This window comes from Buceros rhinoceros, unplaced genomic scaffold (assembly GCF_000710305.1).
Source record: "Buceros rhinoceros silvestris isolate BGI_N320 unplaced genomic scaffold, ASM71030v1 scaffold10655, whole genome shotgun sequence".
Lineage (NCBI taxonomy): Eukaryota > Metazoa > Chordata > Aves > Bucerotiformes > Bucerotidae > Buceros > Buceros rhinoceros.
In genome coordinates, this window is record NW_010412304.1 from 1 (window position 1) to 21,615 (window position 21,615).

Below are 21,615 nucleotides of genomic sequence, written 5' to 3' on the forward strand. Positions count from 1 at the left end.
GAAGTCTAGCTCAAACTGGGACACCCTCAAAAAAACCCCCCAACAAATTCCAAAAGCACGGCACCATGATTGTTCTTTCCTACCTTCATAATTGAGTTCAGACCTGAATAAAGTTTGACAAAAATAATGGGGCAATATAATTTGATTTGGAATTGAGCCTTTTTATTTGTGCATGCCTGTCTGCATTTTTTTCCACTGCTTGATACTCAACCTAAAAGATTATGTTTATATATTTCTTTCTAAATCCGTAGCGTTAGAAGAAATTGTACTAGTGGTCACCAATGTCAGAAATGATGATTTCATCGGGCTCATCTCTTCCTGTTTGCCATCAAAGGCAGTGATGGGCTCTATCTGATCACAGCCTTTAGTGCTTCATCAATTCTTTTAGGATACAATTTCCAAATGTAGTTTTAAAGGTCAGGTTTGCCAGTGAAAAACCCTGAGCCTGATATTGAGCCACATTAAATGACAACAGTTTTGGTGTCATCAGTACATGAAAGATGTTATTTTTCATATTGCAGTAACAATGCTTCTTGTAGTCTAAAGTATTTCTAGTTAAAAGAAAATAATATTTTAAAAAATCCTATCCTAAATACCTTAATGAGCTGTAAAATATTAATCATTAGTGCCATCTTGATTTCTCTTTCATATTTAAATCATTATTTTAACTTTAACCTGGCATTTTCCTTCCAGGAAATGTTTTTTGCTAGCTTAGTATCCAACAGAGTAAGTTCTTTGTGTCTATGTGGTCATTTATGAGGTCTTTCTGGATATCACTATGCAGCCACTGCGCTCGCCTTCTTATCCAGAAGGCCTTTAGCAGGGTTTAGGGAGGCCAGAGCAAAGAATATTTGCTTTTTTGTGTCACATTGATTCTCTCAAGACTGCTTAGCTAAGGAAAGCACCCTACCTAGACATACTATTAATTATCATACAGCAAACCAGTTTAGTCTCAGATATCAACTTGCATATTCTACCTTATTGTATTAGCTATTGAAGTCTACGTAATGAGATGCTTTGTCAAAAGCATGAGAATTCTGTAATTAAAATTAACCAAGTTTCCTGTTTAACTAATACACTGCCCTAAACAGAAAAGCATTCTCCACTGAATTTTAATGTGTGTAGTGAATCCAGATAAGAGGTAATGATATTTGTGATTTTTTTTTTTTAACCTTAAAATTTAATTGCTCAGATAACCTTTTTCTACCAGCGAGATCTTTACTATGGAGCTGTGTTGCCATCTTCAACAAAGATGCATTTGATCTTGGTTTCGCGCAATCTGAAAATGGGAGCAATATGTATAATCATGTCTGAGTCTGATGTAATACAACAAATACGTCACAAAGTGTGGAAAGTGCCAAATACAGTTCAAATGTAATGTTTAAAATTATTGTAAGTAACGCAAAGAGTTAAGCGGTCCTTTTGGGAAGCTGTTCTGGACTAGGAAGGAAAACTCTCAGACTATAGCATTTTCTTATCAAAATAGTTACTTGCACTCAAGAAATGAAAGACTGTGTGAGATTTTCACACAGTTTAAGTTGGCCTAATCCATACCAACTGAGAAAATGGCCTTTTACTTTGCAATAAAATTTCCAGGAGACCTAAATAATTTGTAAACCTAAATCTCACTTTCAAAAGTAAATTAAGTGGAATATTAATTTATCTCAACTTTCAGTGCATTTAAAGCACTAAATACATTTGACTTTTTTCCCCACACGTTCATAATTAAATTTGCAGTAGAATTCATGTTTTAAAAATACATAATATTACTTTCATAATCTGTCAGCAGTCTATGTACAGGTCTCATCTTCAATATAATATAGTTTATTCTCTTATATGTGGCTTCTTTCATGGGTCTGAGTTTAAGACAGGAAGGACCTGTCTGATCTGTTACTTGTATTATAAAACTTATTGTTCATCTGAATAATTTGGATTTCAGTGAAACATACCAGTGCTTCTTTAAGACTCCTTGTACATCCAAATACAAAATAGTCATAGTTGTGGTGTGAAACTGTTGCATCAAATTTAAGCTAATGATCTCTTACTGGTGTTCTTTTTACAACAGCTAATTACACTATATGTGATTTTAAGACCGACCTCTGTGGATGGAAGCCACTAAGCATAGGTGATGCTGACTGGAACTTAATGGATGAAGAGGCTCCCCTTGACAGGAGGCTCCCTGGCAGAGATCATACAACTAATACTGGACGTGGTGAGGCTTATTATTTTCCTCCTTCTGTGATGAGTATCTCTACTTGTAAGTGATAATACTGATAATACAAACTGATTTGAAATGGATGCTACATATTATGCGTCTAACATGTAAAGTTACAGAAAACTAGTCTTTTGGGGATGCTCTTTCTTAGATGTGATTTGATTACTATGCCTTAGTAACCTTCATTTTGTGCTGGGACAATAAATGAAGTACGAGACTTGAAGCAGTCTTCAGTTTTTTGAGATGCTGACCTTTGAACTGACATAGTTTTGATCATATGTGTCGTAAGCATCTTTTTACCAAATATTCACACTGTGACCATTCTTGAAAATATTTGGACAAAACATCACTGTAGCTTTTAGTAGGGTGCAGGTAAATTAATCAGTTTTGTCTGGGAAAAATAGATGGAGTGTAATAGCATTTAAACAATTTTTCTTCCTTTACCCCACAGTTGCAATACAATTCATTCAGCCGAAAATAGTTTATTTCAGCAGAGGGCTAATTTAAAGTATTTTTCCAAAATGAAAACGTTATTATAGTGAACTGCATAAAACTAAAACTGCCTAGCATGTCCGTCATTGTCAAATAGTATTGGCAAATATTCTAGACTTTAATTTTATTAAAATATATCTACTAGGTTGCTTCCAGTGGAGATTAGATTACTTTAAAATCCAGGTTACTGTCCAATACCACCTTAAGTTAATTTTTTTTAATGATGTATATTATCTTACAGTCAGTCTTCTACACTTCTCTCTCATATTTGTGTCAAAGGAATGTGAAATATTAAGTTTTCCACCATGGGCATTCAAAAATAGAGGAATTTCAGGATAAAAATTCACCTGAGAAGACCCTAGTGGGGTGCAAGTATGTGTATGCATGCTACGTAATAACTCTTAACTGCACAATAACATGCCTGTTTTTTCTGTTTGACCTCAAGTGATGAAGTGCACCAAAATTGCTATTCACTTTCTTAACTGCTCTTTGGTATTTCATTTTATTGTCTCTGTAGAGCGGCACGTGATCTGCATTGCTGCATTGTCTGCAAATATTGCTGTGTTATAACTTCCAAACTCTCATAGCTCCAGAGAAGGGGAGTGAGATGCCATAGGGGTTGTTCTAGGTTCTGGTGAGATCTGAGGTGTAATGTGGTCATAACAAAGGCCGCTGGTAGAAACATCTGCTCTGTAACCGAAGCAGCATTTTAAATTAGTACATATGGGACTATGTGCTGCTACACTTAAGCTGCTTTGATACCTGAATCATTGCAAGTTCAGTTCACATTTGTATATGTTGCTGCAGGTTGCAGCCTCAAGCAGGCCTCGAGATTACCTCTCAAACCCAGTAATGATGCATTCCCCATGTAAGTTAGTGCAAAGGTCCTCCTGAGGTATTTGTGTACCCATCTGTCCCTGTGCCTGCTACAGCCACATCACAACATTAGAATTAGGCTTCCAGAATTTGAGCAACTTTTTGCCAACATTAAATCAAGGTCTGTCAGGATGCAACAATTGCTTGTGGTATGGCAGGTTGTTCATCTCTCTTCTCTCCTGGGGAGGGCAGCAGCAAATTTTGATTAATGAAAATCTTAACAAGGCTACTATTGAGCCTCAGCTGCAAATTAGGAGGATCCTTTGAAGTACCCTTGCATTCCAATGAGGGGAGCTTCCCTCGCCCTGTGGAGTGCAGCGTCCCTGTTTGTACAACGAGTTGTAATTGTCACCTTTTTGTGTCAGCCTTGCTAAAGCGATGAGATTGTTCGCGTGGGGCTGGACCTAACCCTCTCCTTCATTACATATCCATGGGAAATAAATGACTAAGGCGTATGACCGTGGCAGCACAATAGCTGATTTTCCAAGATGTAAGGCAATATGTGTAATATCAATGCACAAGCAAGACTGAGCCTTTAGTGTTGTTTTGCACAGACTTTCATGAAAAAGTCTCAGCATTCAGCAAAGGCAGCACTGACAGCATTCAAGGCCTCTTGAAGATGTTTATCCTTCCCTACCTTTGTCTGAAGCACATCTGCTGTAGTTCAAATCCAAAGGCAGTTCATTTGCCAGAGTTCAGATTAAATCTTTAATTAAGCTTTCATCCCCACTAGCACAAACAACAATGTCAAGTCTGTGGACCCCATGAGAAAACAAAAGCTTATTCCATTGGCTCCCATGCTCTGCAACATTGTTAGCGTGCTTAAAACTGCCCAGGCTGCACCGAAATTGAATACTGTACCCTAAAGGAAATTAATTTTTGTTTTAAATTCTGTTTGAAATGTTATTTAAGTTAATTAAAATGTATCCTTTAGGGATCCCAGCTGAGTCTATACTGTTTGATCTCCAGGGTGCTCTGTGTAGCAGCTCGTACAGTCTCTTCACTCTCCCCAGCCTGTGTGGAGAGCAGACGGGCACCATGTGAAGGTGATGGGAAGTAGTTGTGGTGTTTAGAGGATGGAGGTCTTAAAGTTTTTGCCTGAAGAGGGCAGATAAAAAGTATATCCCATGGGTCTGCACAGTAAAGCCCTCACAAAAGCAGCATTCGAACTCCCTTTGTAGGGCTCTGTATTTACTTTCTCCGGTTTGTTACCATGACAGGGTAGCCTCAGCAATGGCTGACCAAACACCCTTCTTTCCTTCTCCTTCTTTCCTCATCTTTGGACTCAGTCATGTTAATTCTACTGCAGAGCAAAGAGGCAGGAGTATTTAGCAATTCTATTTTGTCTTTGCCTGCATAGACACTGGTTGTCACAGCCTGTTACATGACTCTCCTCGTTATCCAGAGACTGAACTGACAGCAAAGCTGTTTCATTTGTTTACAGTTATAAATCAGTTTTATGTGCCTCACAGAGCACACTTACCTTTCTGAGGTAGCTATTTGCCATTGGAGCGTGATATATTTCTCCTATTTCTTTGATTTTTGTTTACAGGAGCGTGCATTTACTTCAGTGGATCACATGGGATGAACACAGAGGGGACCACATCTCATCTGGGGAGCCCTTTCCTTGTCAAACCGTCCCCTGGGCTTTCCTGTTGTCAGGTAACAGTTTGGTATTAACTGCCCCCATGCTTGTAGGCTGTCACTCACCTGATGGGCAGATATGGTACCCTTCATGCTGTAAGTGTTGCTGCTGAAGAACCGGCTCTGTTTCAATACCAGTGGAAGGAGTTACAGACTAATTCTGTAGGAGGAGGGAGATGTAGTAGGCTTTTTACTGTTTTGCTGCCAAATTTTTTATATCTGATTACTATTCTTTCTAAAGCATCCCCTCAGATTTAAGGCTATGCTTCAGGATTTTGTACTCTGTGACAGATCTAGCTGGACAACAATCTTGGGGCCGTATCAACTCGCAGTCAAAGCAGCCTGCCTTTTGAACAAAAGCTCAGTCACGCTATCATCTGTCAGCAGGAGAGACTCACAGATCCAGTGTCCTGTAACATGAAATCTGTGGTTTGAGTAGCAATATAGATTGACTAAGCTGGTGTGATCAGGGAGAATTAGCTAAGTGCACTAAATTTTGATTGATGTTTTGAGGAGGATGCTTTTTAAACTGATCAGTGCAATACCTGAGAGTTTACCTTGAAATGGTTTTTTTTTGGCAAAGGTCTTGTGGCTCTGCAGAGGAATGTAAAAGCAATCAGCCAGGATGGTGGTTGACTTGAGAAACTAGAAAGCTACCTGGAAAAAATGGGTCAGGAGGGTTAAAAACTACAAAAGTCTTCAGATGAAAAAATAAAAATACAGTTTTGTAACTGAAATGTTGGAATTTGCATCAAAATATTTATTTTTAAAACAACCTGAATATATTATATATAATTATGTTATTAAAGAATTATACATACAAGAAAACATTCCCAACTGTATTTTTGTTAAACATTTTGAACAGTGAATGAAGTGAATAGATGTTCTACAATTTTGTAAGCTTTTTCTTTTTTCTGAGACTTTTTTCCTATTCCATAAATTTTCAAGGCTTTCAAAGAGGCTAAGTTGTGTAGTAATAATGTTATGATTTTTCTGCTACTGCATAATGTCTTTTTACTTAAGAAGTCACAGAGAAGACAAAAACATAAGGAAAGCTTGCCAAAATATTTTATTCTGTTCAGTGGCAAAAATAAGCTGTAGAAAAACAAACCAGACTTTAGACTGGTTGCTTCATTTTTCAGACTCAATGTAGAACAAAAACAATAATTTCACTTAAGGAAACTTTCTTCGAAAACAAAAATGTGAGAAAACAATGTGTGGAGGAAATGTATTTAGAAAGCCCAACAAATACCAAAATTTTATTCCAGCATGACGTAGGCTTCTTAGTGTTTTTTTTTTTAATGAATAAACCTGGTTTACTTGAGATTGTAGCTGACTTGGACTATGCACATCGATGAGTTACCAGATCTCAGCTGAATAACTGCAACTTGTAACTGAGGAGTAGAAGTCTCTTAAATAATTTAAGAACAGTGCCTTGCTGTCATTTAATGTGCTCTCTCAGTTCTACTCTTCACACGGCTTCTTAGTGTTGTAAAGAATTAGAAATGAAACAGATGCAGAATGAAATCAAGCCGAATACTACCACAGGGAACACAGGCAGCCTCTCAGCACCCCATTGTAGCTGTGCGTGTTGCATTACTCCTGGGATACCAATAGCCTTTATACCCACAGTGCATTCATTCAGGTATTTCGTATCTCTTTTGTAGATTTTGATGCTGAGTAGAGAAGCACCTTTCAGGTTCAAATTAATTTATCTTACAACCAGGAACAACTGGTATGTGAATCAATTAATTATTCTGGTTAGGTCTATTGTGGAGATTGGTCTGCATCCAAAACAAACACAATTGCAGTGGAGATGAACATACATTTCTCCAGTTCAAAGTCAGAAAAGAAACTTTTAAACTTTGAGTATACACGTATTGAATGTATTTAAAGTTCCCAGATTCAGCAAAAACTAGGGCAAGTTCTTACCCAACTATACATGTCTGAAAAAAGTGTTTTTGAAGACTGGAAGCCTGGCTTTCTGCCACATTTTCCCTGCAGACTTTTTTTTTTATGCAAGTAGTAAGGGCTGCTCATTAGGATGTGTATTGGTGTGTTATGCTCCCTGTGTATAAATGTAAGATGTTGCCCTCTGATGGATGTCCCACTGAGAGGATAAAAGGATCTATATAAAGAGATCTATGTTTATCAATAGTTTTACAAGTTCTGTGGCTCCTGTTATTTAAAAAAAAAAAAGGAAGGAAGAGAATTGGAGTAGAGAGAGAAAACAGTTTTGTATTGTGACTTACTGGCTAATTGAAGCTTAGATGTAACTTATTTCTGCAGATCCTTGTAGGTGAGTCTTTCTGTAGAAAAGATTCTGCACTGAGTCTTCCTGTAGATGTCGGTCACAAAAAGTTTTCATTTAGCTCAAGGTTTTGGAGTTGTAGAAGCATGTTTCTAGTCCTAGCTCTGTTTATGGCTCTTTAATGGACACTGTAATAATTTTGAAGTAGAACATAGAGAGGGAGGGCAATTTTATTTCTTATGTAGTGAAAACACAAATTTGTCTGAAAAGCTGTTTGATAAACATAAACCTTACATCTAGACCCTTTAGGGTATAGTTCTTCAAACAGCTCATTTTGAAAAGCGTTTATACACCTGTTGCTTTGAATACCTTAACCTTCCTATTGGGGGAAAAAGATACATGAAAGTATTTTAATTTATTATTTTTATACAATACATGATTCTTATGAGTGGGGAAAAAAAGGAATATTATGGGAAATTGAGAGACCAAGTTCACCAGTCATGAAGCCAGAAGATATTAAAAAGTAACAGTGTGTGTAATAAGAATATTTCCCAACCACTGATCTACCTCGTACTATGTAACACAACCAAAAAGAAACTCTTTCTTTATACACAGCAGATGTTGTATCTTTGATGTATTTGCCAATTTTATGGTTTAAATTCAGGACCAGAAGTGAAAGGTAATGAATGCATGCATGATGATTTTCAGATTATTACTCAATTATTTGAATGTAAGGAGTTCTCGAATTCATCAATCCTGTTCTTCAACTTCTCTGGCAAACTAAGGGTTTACAGTTTTAACAGAGATGTTATATGATAATTTATTGTAGAAAGGACTCCTCTCAGAGTCTGGTTACTCTTAAACTACTACTTCCCTTAAAAAATAGGGGGAAAAAAAAGATTTTGTGGGGACAGATAAGGAGGAGAGGTGTAGAAGGGACATTGTTGGGGACACAGCTGGAGATGTAATCACAGAATGAGGTGGTCCATGCTGAGGAGGTATGGCTTTAAGAGGGCTGCGTCTGTGGGTGTCTCATGCTGGGGTGGGGACACCCCAGAAGGACTGTGGCCTTTTAAAGCCCTGAGCTGAAGCAGGGGAGGAAGAGTAAGAACCAATGAGCAGGGGAAGGGAATGTGTATGGGGCACCAGAAAGAAACCATTACATGCCCAACCTCCTGCTTCATTTGTCCCTTCATCACAGGAACTGTGCCAGACTGAGTGTAGCTTGCAGCAAAAATTAGGGAAATTAAGACTAGGATGGGGACAGGCTAAGTGTTTGACTTAAAATGGCCAGGGAAAGGGGGAGGAAAGCTATTTGCTCAAGTTTGTGTTTAATTGTTTGCTTTCATTTTTCTTTTATTTTTTCTCAGTAGCCCAACCAGTCATCAAAAATTTGCATTAATTCATAAAAAATGAAGTAAAAATTACAGCACTACCTTAAGTTTGTTTTGCCTCTTACAATCTTTAATACAGAGCTTTTCCATGCCCTGTACAGCCTATTGTGTCAGCTCTCTTGCTCAAATGAAAGCCTTTGATTGTCTCATGTCTAACTGAAAGCTGGCTAACTCGTGCATCTGTGTTTGTCCCGAGGCTGCAGGTGGATTTTCTTATATTCTTTTTTGTCTTTCAATACAATGCATAGGTTTCATTTGGCTATTAGCCCAAAATGGTCTGTATTCTTTAACTCTGTTTAAAAGTTGATATAACATGAAAAAATAAAAGGAAAATTTTTCTCTGTAGTACGATGATCCAAGATTCACAGTGTAAGATCATATGGACAGAGAACTGGGTGGGAAGAGCTATTTTTATAGCTCTTGCTTTATCTTAATGAAGATTCAAGTCTTATCAAGGATTTTGCATTCACCCTTGTATGCAAAGAATCAAAGCACCTTATATCTTCCACTGAATCGCAAATTGCATCCAAGAGGGTTCTCCCATGCTTGTTATGTCAAATACGTAGCACACAGCAACTGCCCACTAAAAAGTAAAGAGACTGCAGTTGAAGAAATTTTAGTTTTTTACTGTGAGATGAAACAGGAAAGGTCCCAGGAGGAAGGAAAAAACCAGTCTTTGAAAATCTTATTTCTTCCCCGCAATTCTCAGTTTAACTTTTGTCTGAGTAGTATTAAAAAAAAAAGAGATTAAATGCTTCAGGTTTACTCTGTATTGCAGGAGAGGTATAATGAACTGGGATTTTCTCTGTTTTCTGATTTTTTTTCTTCTTGACAAGCCCATTTTTTTGCAGCCTCATCCACCTACAGTTGTGTTTTCTTCCCACATATTGATCAATCCACTTGTTTCAAGAGATCAATAGACTATCTTAAATGGAAATAGAAGATCATAAGGTTTTTTCACAGAAGTACAGAGTGCTGCACTTCTGAGATAAACATACTTATGAAGCTGTCCTATTGTTGCAAAAAAAAGGAGGAAATAAAACTGATCTTATAAGGCCGAATATGTAAGAGAAACAAAAATCAGGAGCATGAATAATGACAGTTTATTTACAGAGCAACATTACAAGTTCTTTTGGTATTGACATTGATAAACAAACTGCAGCTTATTTACCAGAGAGACAACATAGGTCTGATACTGAAGAAGATTACAGCCTGTGTTGTAGTCCAGCTACATGGTAAAATAAGCCTGTTAATTCACGAACAATTGCAAAAGAAGCAAGTTTAATCGTGATTATAATACACATAAAGTACACCCGGTGAGAATAGTGTCACTCAGCGTAGGCTGAGGTAGAGAATCTTACTCAAAGGGTGTGTCCAGTGGTGGGGGGTTGGGGGTGGGGCTTGGGGCAGGTTGTGGAGAGGGGGAGCAAATTTGTCAATCTGTCCATCAGTATGGTTCTGAGCCTTCTCCTGTCACAATTTAGGGTTGATATTGGGGCAACATTTATACCTAATTTTTTACATTACATCATGGTGTAGCCGTGCACGTGGGGGCGACTGTAGACAAGCTTATCGCTGATGTTAATGGCACAAAGTCCATCAATTTACACCTGCATGGGTGGAGGTAACAGCTCATTTTTGTCCAGGGTGGAAAAATGGAAGAATGAGACCACCAGACCTCCGGCCACGCTTCACATTCCTCCAGGACATTCAGATAACACCTAACGCCAGATATAGATCTAGTGATAGATGCAGTTCCGATTGTCACTCTGCCTAGGGCCAAATTTTATCGACAAAGAGCTTGCAAGCATCAAGCTGCATGATGTACGTCTTACGCGACTTGGACTTTGTGCTGGGACTGTCCCCTCTACACCTATATTCAGCCTTTGTGAAGAAAAATAATCTTTGAGAAGTTTCTAAGTCCTCACTAAGCTAAAAAGAGTTAAGAGAGGTTGTATCTGTCAGTCTGCATCACTTGACAGATACAGGCTAGAAGTAATTTTTAAAAATAAGTTTTATTTTAATTATGACTTCATCTTTTGACGTAGTATTGCTCCTCAGCATGCCATAGTTTCATATATCTCTTATGCCATGGCTGTGTTTAGACTTGTCATGTCATTCTGCGTTATAATTACATATATGAGATGGTATTGAATTAATTGCAGATTGACGATTTAGTTTTTAAAGTGCTTCATTTAAAACTCTTTCAACAGATCAGATTTTGGTACTGGTTATCTCAGGATTCCCAGCTTTCTGTCTTTAAGAGAACTGCATTGGATGGAAGTTTGGAAAAATTGTGTGACCTTTCAGGATTGCCTGAGATGCAATGGACAAAAGTGAATATACCTATAGAAAGTGCAGCTGAGGACATACCTTTTCAGGTAATTAGGAATTACATTTACATTGCTTTCAGAAAGTTACTCTAATTTGACCTTTAGAATTAATTTACTTTTATAATGAAATAGAAAAAAAGAATTTCTATTTTTTAATGCTCATAAAGAAATGCATTCAGCTTTTTCAATAGATGTAGCTATTAAAGAGCATCACCATTGTTTCAGCATTAGAATCAGCTTTTCGTAATAAAATGTCAAGTAGCACTTATGCAGTAGCTTTTAAAAAATGAACTTGCTACAAAAGCTGCTAATTTTAGGGAGGGCCTAATTATTTTGGCTAAATGCAAGAGAAATGCAGATACTTCAGTTTGCAGCATTGATCACAGAAACAACTCACAGTTTTCAAGTTTAATCATATTTTTACATAGGCTGCCACAATTTATTAAAACATAGAAAGGAACTGTTAGGGGAATCAACAACTCAAAAATAAGGATTTAGGAAAACAAAGTTCCAGTTTTGTTCTCTTCATTTTATCTTATCTATACAATGGTCTAAAAGAAAAGACACTCAATTCTCATTATTGGTAAGTTACAAATGAAATTTACTTCCTTTTATCATCTCCTGAATATTTCCTTTTCAAACGCATCCTTGCAATCTTTACATTTACTGTACCACATGTTGTTGACTTTTACAGGCGTAGGTATAGATGAACACATTAAATGGGGTTGTAAACCATCATATTAGGTAACCCTAAGTAGCTCATTAAAAAAGATGTGTAAATTTTAACAGATCCAGTAGGAAGACATTAAATTCAAGTAGTGATGGCTTTTACCAGTTTAGATTGAAGTGAGGTCACATGGGTTGCGTAACTTTCCATAAATAAATGTAGTTATGGCTTTGATGGCTGAGGAGTAAATTTCTGACTTTGATCAAATGTCAATCACAGTTCTTGCTGGCTCATAGTCAGAGTTAGCTGTATGTGGATTTTACTTTCTATGCAAATGTTGCAAATTGTAAAGGAATATATATATATGTCTTTCTATCATGTCACCTATAATGAGCTAACTTATCGATTTGTCTTTACAGATTATTTTGCGAGCTACTATTCTAACAGCAAATGCTATTGTTGCTGTTGATGACATCAGCAGAACAAAGGAATGTGGAGTTGTGAATAAATCGCTTCCAAGAGTCAGCCAAGAAAGCAAAGGCAAGTTCTATGGTTTTCAATACATTTCCCCAATTTCTCTTCAGTATAACAGTGATTCAACTGACAATTCCAGATACGTTTAAGAAAGTAAGGGATAATCTGAGCAAAAAGTCCGTATGCTGTAATCAATTGTCTTTGAGTCTCTCATCCTGTGTTGCACACTAGCTGCTATAAGCAGTTTGCACTAGTTCTGCAAAGTGAGCTGTGGTGAGAATTTCCAGATAGCACTTCCCATGTAGTACCTGCCCACATTCACCCTGGGATGCAAAGAATCAAAGCACGTTATATCTTCCACTGAACTGCAAATTCCACCCAAGAGGGTTCTCCCATCATTACTGTCAAATACCTAACACACAGTAACTGCCCACTAAACTTGTCTGCGTACCCTCACTAGGTAATCGTGAAGTGCCAAAGGATGGAAATATAAAGTATTGTAGCCTGTCAGACTGTTCTCTTTGGTCCTGTTGACTACTAATGGCTGCTTTTCTAAAATGGCATGGACACATACACAGTCAGTGGTAATGCTGATGGGTTATAACCAGCAGATATCTGAATTTCTTCTTTACTGGAAAATTTAAAGCTATAATAAAAATATCAGCGCTGTGTTTTTAAGGCTTCTCTGATCCCTGTATACAGTCTGATTGATGGTATCTAGGTATTTGAAAAAGTATTAATTTGCTTTAATTATTTTCCCTACAATTTCCTTATTTATCCAACGGTCACAAGGATATTATTTTTAGAAGGGAGCACTCTCATAAAAACTCTGAATAGCAATATGAATATCTAAAAAAAGCTAAGTTAAACAAGAAAGTTACATGTCATTCCCCTCACTTGCTCTCTTTCGAGAATTCTACTGAAGTAAAACCAGCAGTCCTCAGCTTTTTGTTTCACCATTAATTTTGAAATTTAGTGTGTTTTCTACTGTGTAGACTGAGGTGCAAGCTAGTAGTTCTGCAGCATCACACTTCTGGCTTTTGTACACAGCATCTCTCCTCTGAATTGGAGCCTGGCTGTGTAACTTTAAGGTGGTTTTGATAACTTTCACACAAAAATATGAATATTGTTTAGAATAATATATAGTTTATGAGCATCGGATGTTAACATCAGCTGTATTTCTCTTTAGTTATGATATAATTTAGCTCACCGCATAGGTGATGCAAAGTTGCTTATGCTGAGTACATTACTATATTCAAAGACAATAAAAAAACATTTCTTAGAATTTTATGTATATGTGTGTTCTTACTTATATTTTCTTTTCTGTTTTTTAAGGTGAAACAGAATTTGCAGAAGTTAATTCTTCATATTTTTACTGCCCACCGGGCCTTTTTTCATGTGGGGATGGACAGTGTATTTCATCTGACAAGTTCTGTGATTTTACGTCTGACTGTTTAAATAGCTGTGATGAAGCCGAGTGTCGTAAGTTGAAATTTAAAAAATCTAGGTGGTTAGGCTTCTTTGACTACGTCTGTTAGTCCTATTTGCCAGGCTTTCATGACTTCATAAATGTGGTAAATTAATTAATAACTTCTCTTGAGAAATAGTTGCTTCATTTTTATTCTTTTCTGAATTTTTCCCCTTTTATTTTCTGTATCAACTACTTTCCTCAGCATTAAAACCAGAAAAAAGGGTTTTGATTCATTATTTAGTAGAAAGTATAGTTTAAGATATGGTATTTTATAACACTTCTGATGCTATGTATCAGATACAGAGTTATAATTAATAAAATCTTAATCTGTAAGGCATTGGAAGCTGATTCAGGAAGCCATTGTAAAATAAACAAAACAGAACTTGTCCTCACATTTTTGCACACATGCTCTCACACATACAAAAATACGCTAAAAATATGAGGAAAATATATTACACTTGTACAAATTTGGAAGTTTTGTGGCGCTCTGTGAGATGATGCTTCTTAAAGGGTAGGTGGTCATGCAATTAGACCTGAGAAACAATGAGATAGGAAACTTGAAAAATGCAATGGTCACAGACTCACATTCAATTCGTGTTTTTCCTATGATTAATTTTGATGTGAAGATACCACAGATGTACTGGTAAGTAAAGCATCTCTGTACAGACACGTTCACAGGTATAATTAAGACTGTGTCAACATTTTCTGTTCGTATGTGCTCTGACTCCTGTCTGGGCTACGTGCCTGGGTTTTGTCCGCATGGAGACTAACGTGTGGGAAAGTAGAGAGAGATGATGCATTTCTGAGTCCCTCTCCACCCTACAGTCAGAAGGGAACCTGCAAATCTTTCAGGGCCTCTAATAGGTAGCTTCAAAAGCCTTTTTGATTCATTCATCTTCTCTGCGTAAGGAGTCATGGTTATACCTTCCAACTTTGAAAGTTAATCTCTTGGTTTTGCATTGAACTATCAACTATCCTATAAAAGTCATAACACGTTTTCAAAAGGAGTTGCCGAGAGCAAAATTTACTACATTTTTATTTTTTTAAAATAGAGCACAGTGGTTTCTAGCATTCCCACAAATAACAGAAATATTTTAGAAAAGATCCTTACAGTATTTTCTGATTGTGCTGTTATGTATCGTAAAGCATAAACTTCTTCACAGGTGCTAATACAAACCAAAATCCATGCTTATACTTTATAGTTTTTTATTAGGAAACTGGAGAGCTTCTAATTTTATTCATACAATTTATCTATAGTTTTGGCATCTACAGTTTGGCAATTTTTCTTGGCTGTAGCACCAGTGCTCAAATAGTTAGAGCACCTATGGAAAGTGCTATTAGATGTTCACTAGGCAGAATGTGATTCTACGATGTTTCCTCTCGTGGGCCAGAGACAGGGAAAAGATGATGGGGAAAAAACTGCTGCTATTACCATAGAACAGTTGAAGTTGGAAGAGATCTCTGAAGGTAATCCAGTTAAACCCCCCTGCTCAAAGCAGGGAACAATGGAGCAGGATGGCCAGGACCTTATCCAGTTGGGTTCTGAATACCTCTGAGGGTGGAGACTACACAGCTGCTCAGGGCAACGTGTTCCAGTGTTTGATCAAGTGCTTATTGCTTCTCCTCATTTCACTGGGCACCACTGAGAAGAGTTTATACTTCTTAACTCCCTTCCTGCCCGTGTTACTCATATTAAAACTCTTACTACGCTCCATCATTTTTTAAATTTACTTTATGTGTTTCGTACTTTTCTTCAAAATGTGCTTACTCATCCTATGTATTTTTGGGTTATGACAGTCTGGATTGCTCTTGCATTACTGTTCTTAAACTTGGGAACTGGGATTTTGTTCTCTGACCAAATAATAACACTTCCAAACCAATACTTTATTTAAAAATATTCTAAATAGATTTAGTTGCATGCAACACCTGGGACAGCAGTTATTTCCACATCATTATTTAGAAAATGAAAATATAACATTTACATGTTACAGGACAGTTATGTTTTTCAGGCAATATGTAGGCTAGATGCAGGGTTGATTAGTGTGTATGAACCTATAGAATTTTATTTTCTCCCTGTAAAAATCTCAGTCTTTCCAAATCCTACAACTGAGTTAGTGTTAGGAGACGTAGTGCAGTTAGCTTGTAAAAATGCAGCTGCGGTGAAGTCACAAGATTTATTTACAGCAAAATCTTTTCCCTCTGCATAAGTTACCTGTCTTATATGCAAAACTCTTCCTGATTTTGCAAGAGATATACACCTATGTGATATATACAAGTTATGTTGCCTATTAGTAAAAGCCCATACGACTGAAATCAAGCAGGTCTGTTGCAATTTCACGGCTATTGAAATGGATTTCCCAGCAGAAATTATCAGAAGATAATGTTTTGAGTGCTTTGTTTCCTGTAGCCGTCTGTAGAGGAGACTACTATACCTGTTTCTTCTAAGCAATTGTTATGTTTAAACTATGATCTTACATATACGACAATATTGGCATGCAAATTAGATTGGCATTCAATTTTCTACTCTAAACATTTATGTGGAAGTAGTTTTATTTTGATGTTTTTTTCCCAAAACTGTAGCAGATAATATTTGGGGATGGAAAGTGAGGGAAGGGGAACTCTAAGGGGGATTTGCAAAGATCTTCAAATGGTGACTTGGGTTTTTTTTAATTTTTTTTTTAAGATTATAAGCATTGCTTATTACCGATGAAGTTTTGCAGTGGTTTTTTTTTTCATTGATGAATATTCAGTTTTCTGCTGTAGAAATTAGTCCAGCTCACCTACAAAGTACAATCTTATTTTGAGAATATAGATGTCATGACATTAGCAAATAGTAGCTGTGATAGAAAACACAAATATAAGAAAGCTGAAGTAAAAAACTTCCAGTGTGTTTGAATTATAAAGGGGGTTAAAATAGCTTATTAGGACAAGCATGTTAAACTCCAGTTAACTTCAGTTAAACTGCTTTTCTTTCTTAGATCTGAAGAATATCTTTATGACATTTGACTACAAGTTCCTAAATTTATCTTAAAATTACTGATTAAAAATAAAAAAGTTTAAAATTTATTGGTATATTAGTGCCTTTTAAAACAGCTTTTAAGCAAAAAACCCAAAACAACTGTAAGGGTGAGATGGTGATTATATCTCTTCACCTGGATTTTTTTAAATGGTGCATTCTCCACAAACGTATATAGGCTGAGAGACAGGGAGAGATCTTGGGGGAATGCAGAGATTGGCGAACTTGCAGTCTTACAGAAATGCTGATGTCTTAAACATTTGTTTTTAAATACCGTTTTCAGCTAGACTTTTTCTCAAATTCTTGTTAGGCTTGTTCAGCTTACAGAGAAGCTGCTCATCTGATTTGTGTGAAGGCCTTTGAGTGAAGCTCCTCAAAACAGAAAAGGGTAAAGCAATTAGCATAAGAACCCAAGAGCAGAAAGAATTCTGGAGGTTTGTGTTAGCAAGTCAGCTCAGAGAAAACTAAATCTGCTGAAGATGTGAAGGCAAATATCTCAAAATATAAATAAAGCCAACTACCCTTAAACGCTAAGCTCACATTACCGCTCTGGTTCCTTCATGGTTATTGAGGGAGCTTGTTAAAAAAAACAAGATAAATGGGTCAGCAAAGAAAAATATACCCATACATGTGGCATGGATACTCTTAGAAATAAACAAGCATCAAGCAAATAATAATGACCAAATGAAAAAAGCAAAAAAGGTGACAAGTTTTTGTGGGTTAAATGTCAAAACATAGTAAGGACGACAAAAAAAATTTAAGAAAAACTAGCAATAAATTCATTCAATAAAATCACATGAGGAGAAGACAGGTCTGTAAGGCCACTTGATGGTTAGAGCATACAGAGAGAATGTAAGAAAATAAGAAATAGGAGAATGGTAGAAATTAAAGTACTAGGAGAAAATGCATATTACTATGGAAGTGCAAGTCAAAGAGGTTATGGGACAATTAGGTGATTGAAGTGATAGCAAACCTCAAGAACCAAGCACATTTCACCCAGGCTCCACCAGCTTGTTCTATTCTTGTTTCTTTCCTAGGTGTTAAATAGTTGGTTTGAAATTCAGTTGAAGGTTTCAGGGGTTTTTTTGTCTCAACGTGTTCACCCATGCTTTTCTTTGTGTTTTGTCTCTACTGTAAGTTACTGATGCAAGAAGTCTGGCCTCAGACTTAACAGTTTTTTATCTTGTTTATTTGCCTCTTTTGGTGCGACTATCTGTGTCTAAGGTTTGTCATATTCTTTGTTGCTATGCTCCTGGGAAAATGAAACAGTTTCTTCTGTTGAGCAAAAAGCAATTCAGAAATAGCTCTCCATTCTCCCTCATCATTTTGTTCTGCCGGTGGATTTTCAGTCATTTCTGACATACCTAGGTCGTTGAATATTTGCAAATATTTTCTGTCTTCATTGTATTCTATCAAAACATTCTATCAAAAGTCTTCCTTTTTTGGTAACATTTATCATTGACATTTCTGACCCACCTACACCGTATGTATAGTGAACTCATATTTTCTTTGATCTCTTAAATGTTATTTGGTCTTCCATACTTGCGGAATAATTTTTTTTTTTAAACAACATTAGTAACTCTGAATTTCTACGTGCTTTTCTTATGCACAAAATCTTGTCTTTTAGGCAAGCCCTAACCAAAAATAATACTAACTTACTTGCCTTGTTAGTAATTTTTTTCATTCTTTCTAACCAATGATGTATAACTTAATGTGACACAGTTCATAAAGAAAAACAAAAAAACTCCCACCTCCCTTATTTTCCATAAATAAACATTTATGTCACCCTATTCTCCAAGAGATTTCATTTGATTTTGAGATGTGCATTTTGTATACTCTAATGATGGAAGTTGTAATAAGACATTATAAAATAATGCCAGGATTCTGACAGTCATTTTTGAATAAGTTTTTTATTTATTCTATGTATGTAATTAATAAATTATTTCTTAAAAAATCTGGAAATAATGTTATTAATGTTTTTCATTTATGCCTATTATAATTACAGGACTCAAAGGTATTATTTTGTGACTTAATGAAGATTTTTTTTAAAGTGCAGTAGAGAAAAACCTGACGTGTCTTCATTTTAACATAATCAATATTTGTCAATTTCCATTCATTCATACATAACACCTTTCCACTGCTTTCTTCTGTTTATTTTTTATTATATGTATTTTCTAAAATATCACGACACTTTTAAATGAAGCATTGATGAATGCAGCTGAATATGTTTTTCTAACCTTTTTCACTGCAGTAGTTTGTGTTTCAGAGATTACCAATATCATAGTGTCTCAATAATGCATGATATTTAATTTAATTCCTATTATAACTAGAGGAAGGGTTTGGTTATCATTAGTATACTTGCTGCATTTCACAAAATAAGGGATTAGATTTCGGCTCCAACACTGATTCCCTAAAAGACCTTGCGGAAGGCTGGTTACTGCTTTGTGTACTCTTTTTGTCCTGTAATGAGGATTGTGAGCTCTGTTTTCAATGCCTCCTCGCCTACTTTGAGTGCTTTGGCTGCCCTGCCTTTAGAGGGAAAGACTTGCTTATGATGATGCCTTGGTTGTTCCTGTTGGACCACTGTTTAACACAACTGTTATAAAACAAGTACCCATCTTGTATTCTGCCTACCTACACCCTGTCCTAGACTTCTTTCTAGAAAATCAGTGACGTATTAGAAACATTTTATTTCCTTTTCGTACTACAAACCTTATTTAGTAATATTACATACAGAGATAAAGCAAAATATCTTCATTTCAGCTGCTGTATGTGACTTTGAAAGGGACAGCTGTGGTTGGATTGAAACTGCAAATGGAGATGAATTTGACTGGGTAAGAAGTTCCAGTAGTGCTCTTGCACCTGCTTTTCAGAAGCAAGCGCCTCCACAGGATCACACCCACAACAAATCTGAAGGTAAGACAAGCCATGGCTAGAAACAGAGAATTGGAATACATATACCTGCTCTTTAATCAGATTTTAAGTTTGAGGCCATGAATGCTTTAAGAACCTTTAGAATCACTTTCTTTCTTCAGCCTAAAATTTGTTTTCTGTTTTATTTTCATAGGTCATTTTATGTTTATTATGAAAAACAGCAGCAGCATTTCGCAGTTAGCTCGGCTACGAAGCCCAAATTTCAGGCAGACTGGATCAAATTGCACTTTGTCCTTTTGGTATGAAATAATTTAGATTTAAAATTCGTGGATCATCTCACATTGCTTCTCTTGAACTGAAATTGAGGCTATAGTTTTCAATAGACACAGCTTCCTCTGCAGTATTTCTTTCTTTTTACACTTTACTCAGATCACGCTTATTGTTTAATCATAGAGTGCTTCATGAAGCACTTGGAGAACAGAACTGAAACATGGGATGACTTTGTTGTTAGGCTTTGAGCAAAATTATTTTTAAGGATTGTCTCTTCATATACACAGTAAAATAACTGTGGTATTATTTGTCTAACATTTCTACTTTGGTTAAGTAAATTTGAAAATGTTGTGGAAATTTGTTCAAGAACAGGAAACCATCCAAAAATCTAGTAGCTCCTTGAGTCACCTATGGTACACAAAATTAGATTGTATCATCTTCAAGTGAAAGCTCTAATGCAAGGATTGTTTCTAATCCTTTCATTATATGTATAGAAAAAGAAAACCTTTCAGCTATTGTCTTGTCCCTGTCTTTGTGCAGTCTTGTCAAAGAGGGACAGAAAAAGTAAACTGCGATAATTTGATATTTTTAAGTGCAGTTTTTCTCAGTAATGTCAAATACATTTGCCACAGGAAGAGAAAATGTCTGTTTATCAAAGACTCAAGACTTGAAGCTGGAGTATAGGTTTGGAAATTACAAGTTGTTGGTTCAGTTCCTGGTTCTGTTCCCAGTTTTGTTCTGCAATTGCTCACCTAAGTATTTATGATTTGAAATGCTTTGAAATCTTGCAAAAATGCTGCAAAATGCATTATGTTAACAATAACTAATGTAGAAGGTGTACTTTTGTATTCAGTGGGTTTTTTCTCCTTGAAACTTTACAATTATGTATTGAATTAATTTTGTAAAAAACATGATGTGTGTGAGTGAGCAGTGTTCATTGCTTAATATGAAATCAAATGTGTCTCTTCAGTTATGGGTTTTGATTTAATGAAGTATGCTTCTTCTCTCATAATCTTCAGTTCTTGAAATGAGCCCATGACTAATACAGCAGCCTACCATTATAAAGCCTACCCTCCCATTATAAAGTGGATTGAATTACAGGTAAACTGGAAATTGGTCGCTATAGACTTCCTATATTTCATAGAGCTATGACAGGAAAAGATACTGGCTATTATACATGATGTGCTCTATTCTCATTGTTTGCACCTTAAACTTTTTTTTTTTTCTTTCGTTTTAGGTATTATAATTATGGGGAGTCAGTTGGGGCAGCAGAGATGCAGTTGCTTGTTGATGGGCTGAAACAGCCTACTGTCCTTTGGAGGACATATTACGGCGAGGGAAGTCAGTGGTTGAAGGCAGTTATTCAACTTGGACGCCTTTCATATCCTTTCCAATTATCACTTGATAAAATCAGTCTGGGTTTTTATGATGGAGTCGCAGCAATTGATGACATTACCTTTGAAAATTGCGCTCTTCCACCTCCAGCATTAAGTTGTGAAGGTCCTAATCGTTTCTGGTGCAGAGACACAAAAGCATGTATTGACAGTCTATTGGTCTGTGATCTTGTTGATAACTGTGGGGATGGATCGGATGAAGACAACTGTAGTAAGTACTTTTCATTAATGCTTACTTTATATC

General features: G+C 36.3%; 1 protein-coding gene across 1 annotated transcript in view; it reads left to right on the top strand.

The window, feature by feature from the left end:
* Positions 1–2,065: 2,065 nt before the first annotated feature.
* The window catches only part of MALRD1 (MAM and LDL receptor class A domain containing 1), a gene marked incomplete at its 5' end in the record, with an annotated part of 84,107 nt that continues 64,557 nt past the window's right edge, over positions 2,066–21,615 (top strand). Inside the window, 7 exons of the mRNA XM_010136341.1 lie at positions 2,066–2,212; positions 5,136–5,245; positions 11,086–11,253; positions 12,292–12,412; positions 19,597–19,749; positions 19,901–20,006; positions 21,215–21,582. Coding sequence (XP_010134643.1) covers positions 2,066–2,212; positions 5,136–5,245; positions 11,086–11,253; positions 12,292–12,412; positions 19,597–19,749; positions 19,901–20,006; positions 21,215–21,582 — 1,173 coding nt within the window. The remainder of the gene's footprint in view (positions 2,213–5,135; positions 5,246–11,085; positions 11,254–12,291; positions 12,413–19,596; positions 19,750–19,900; positions 20,007–21,214; positions 21,583–21,615) is intronic.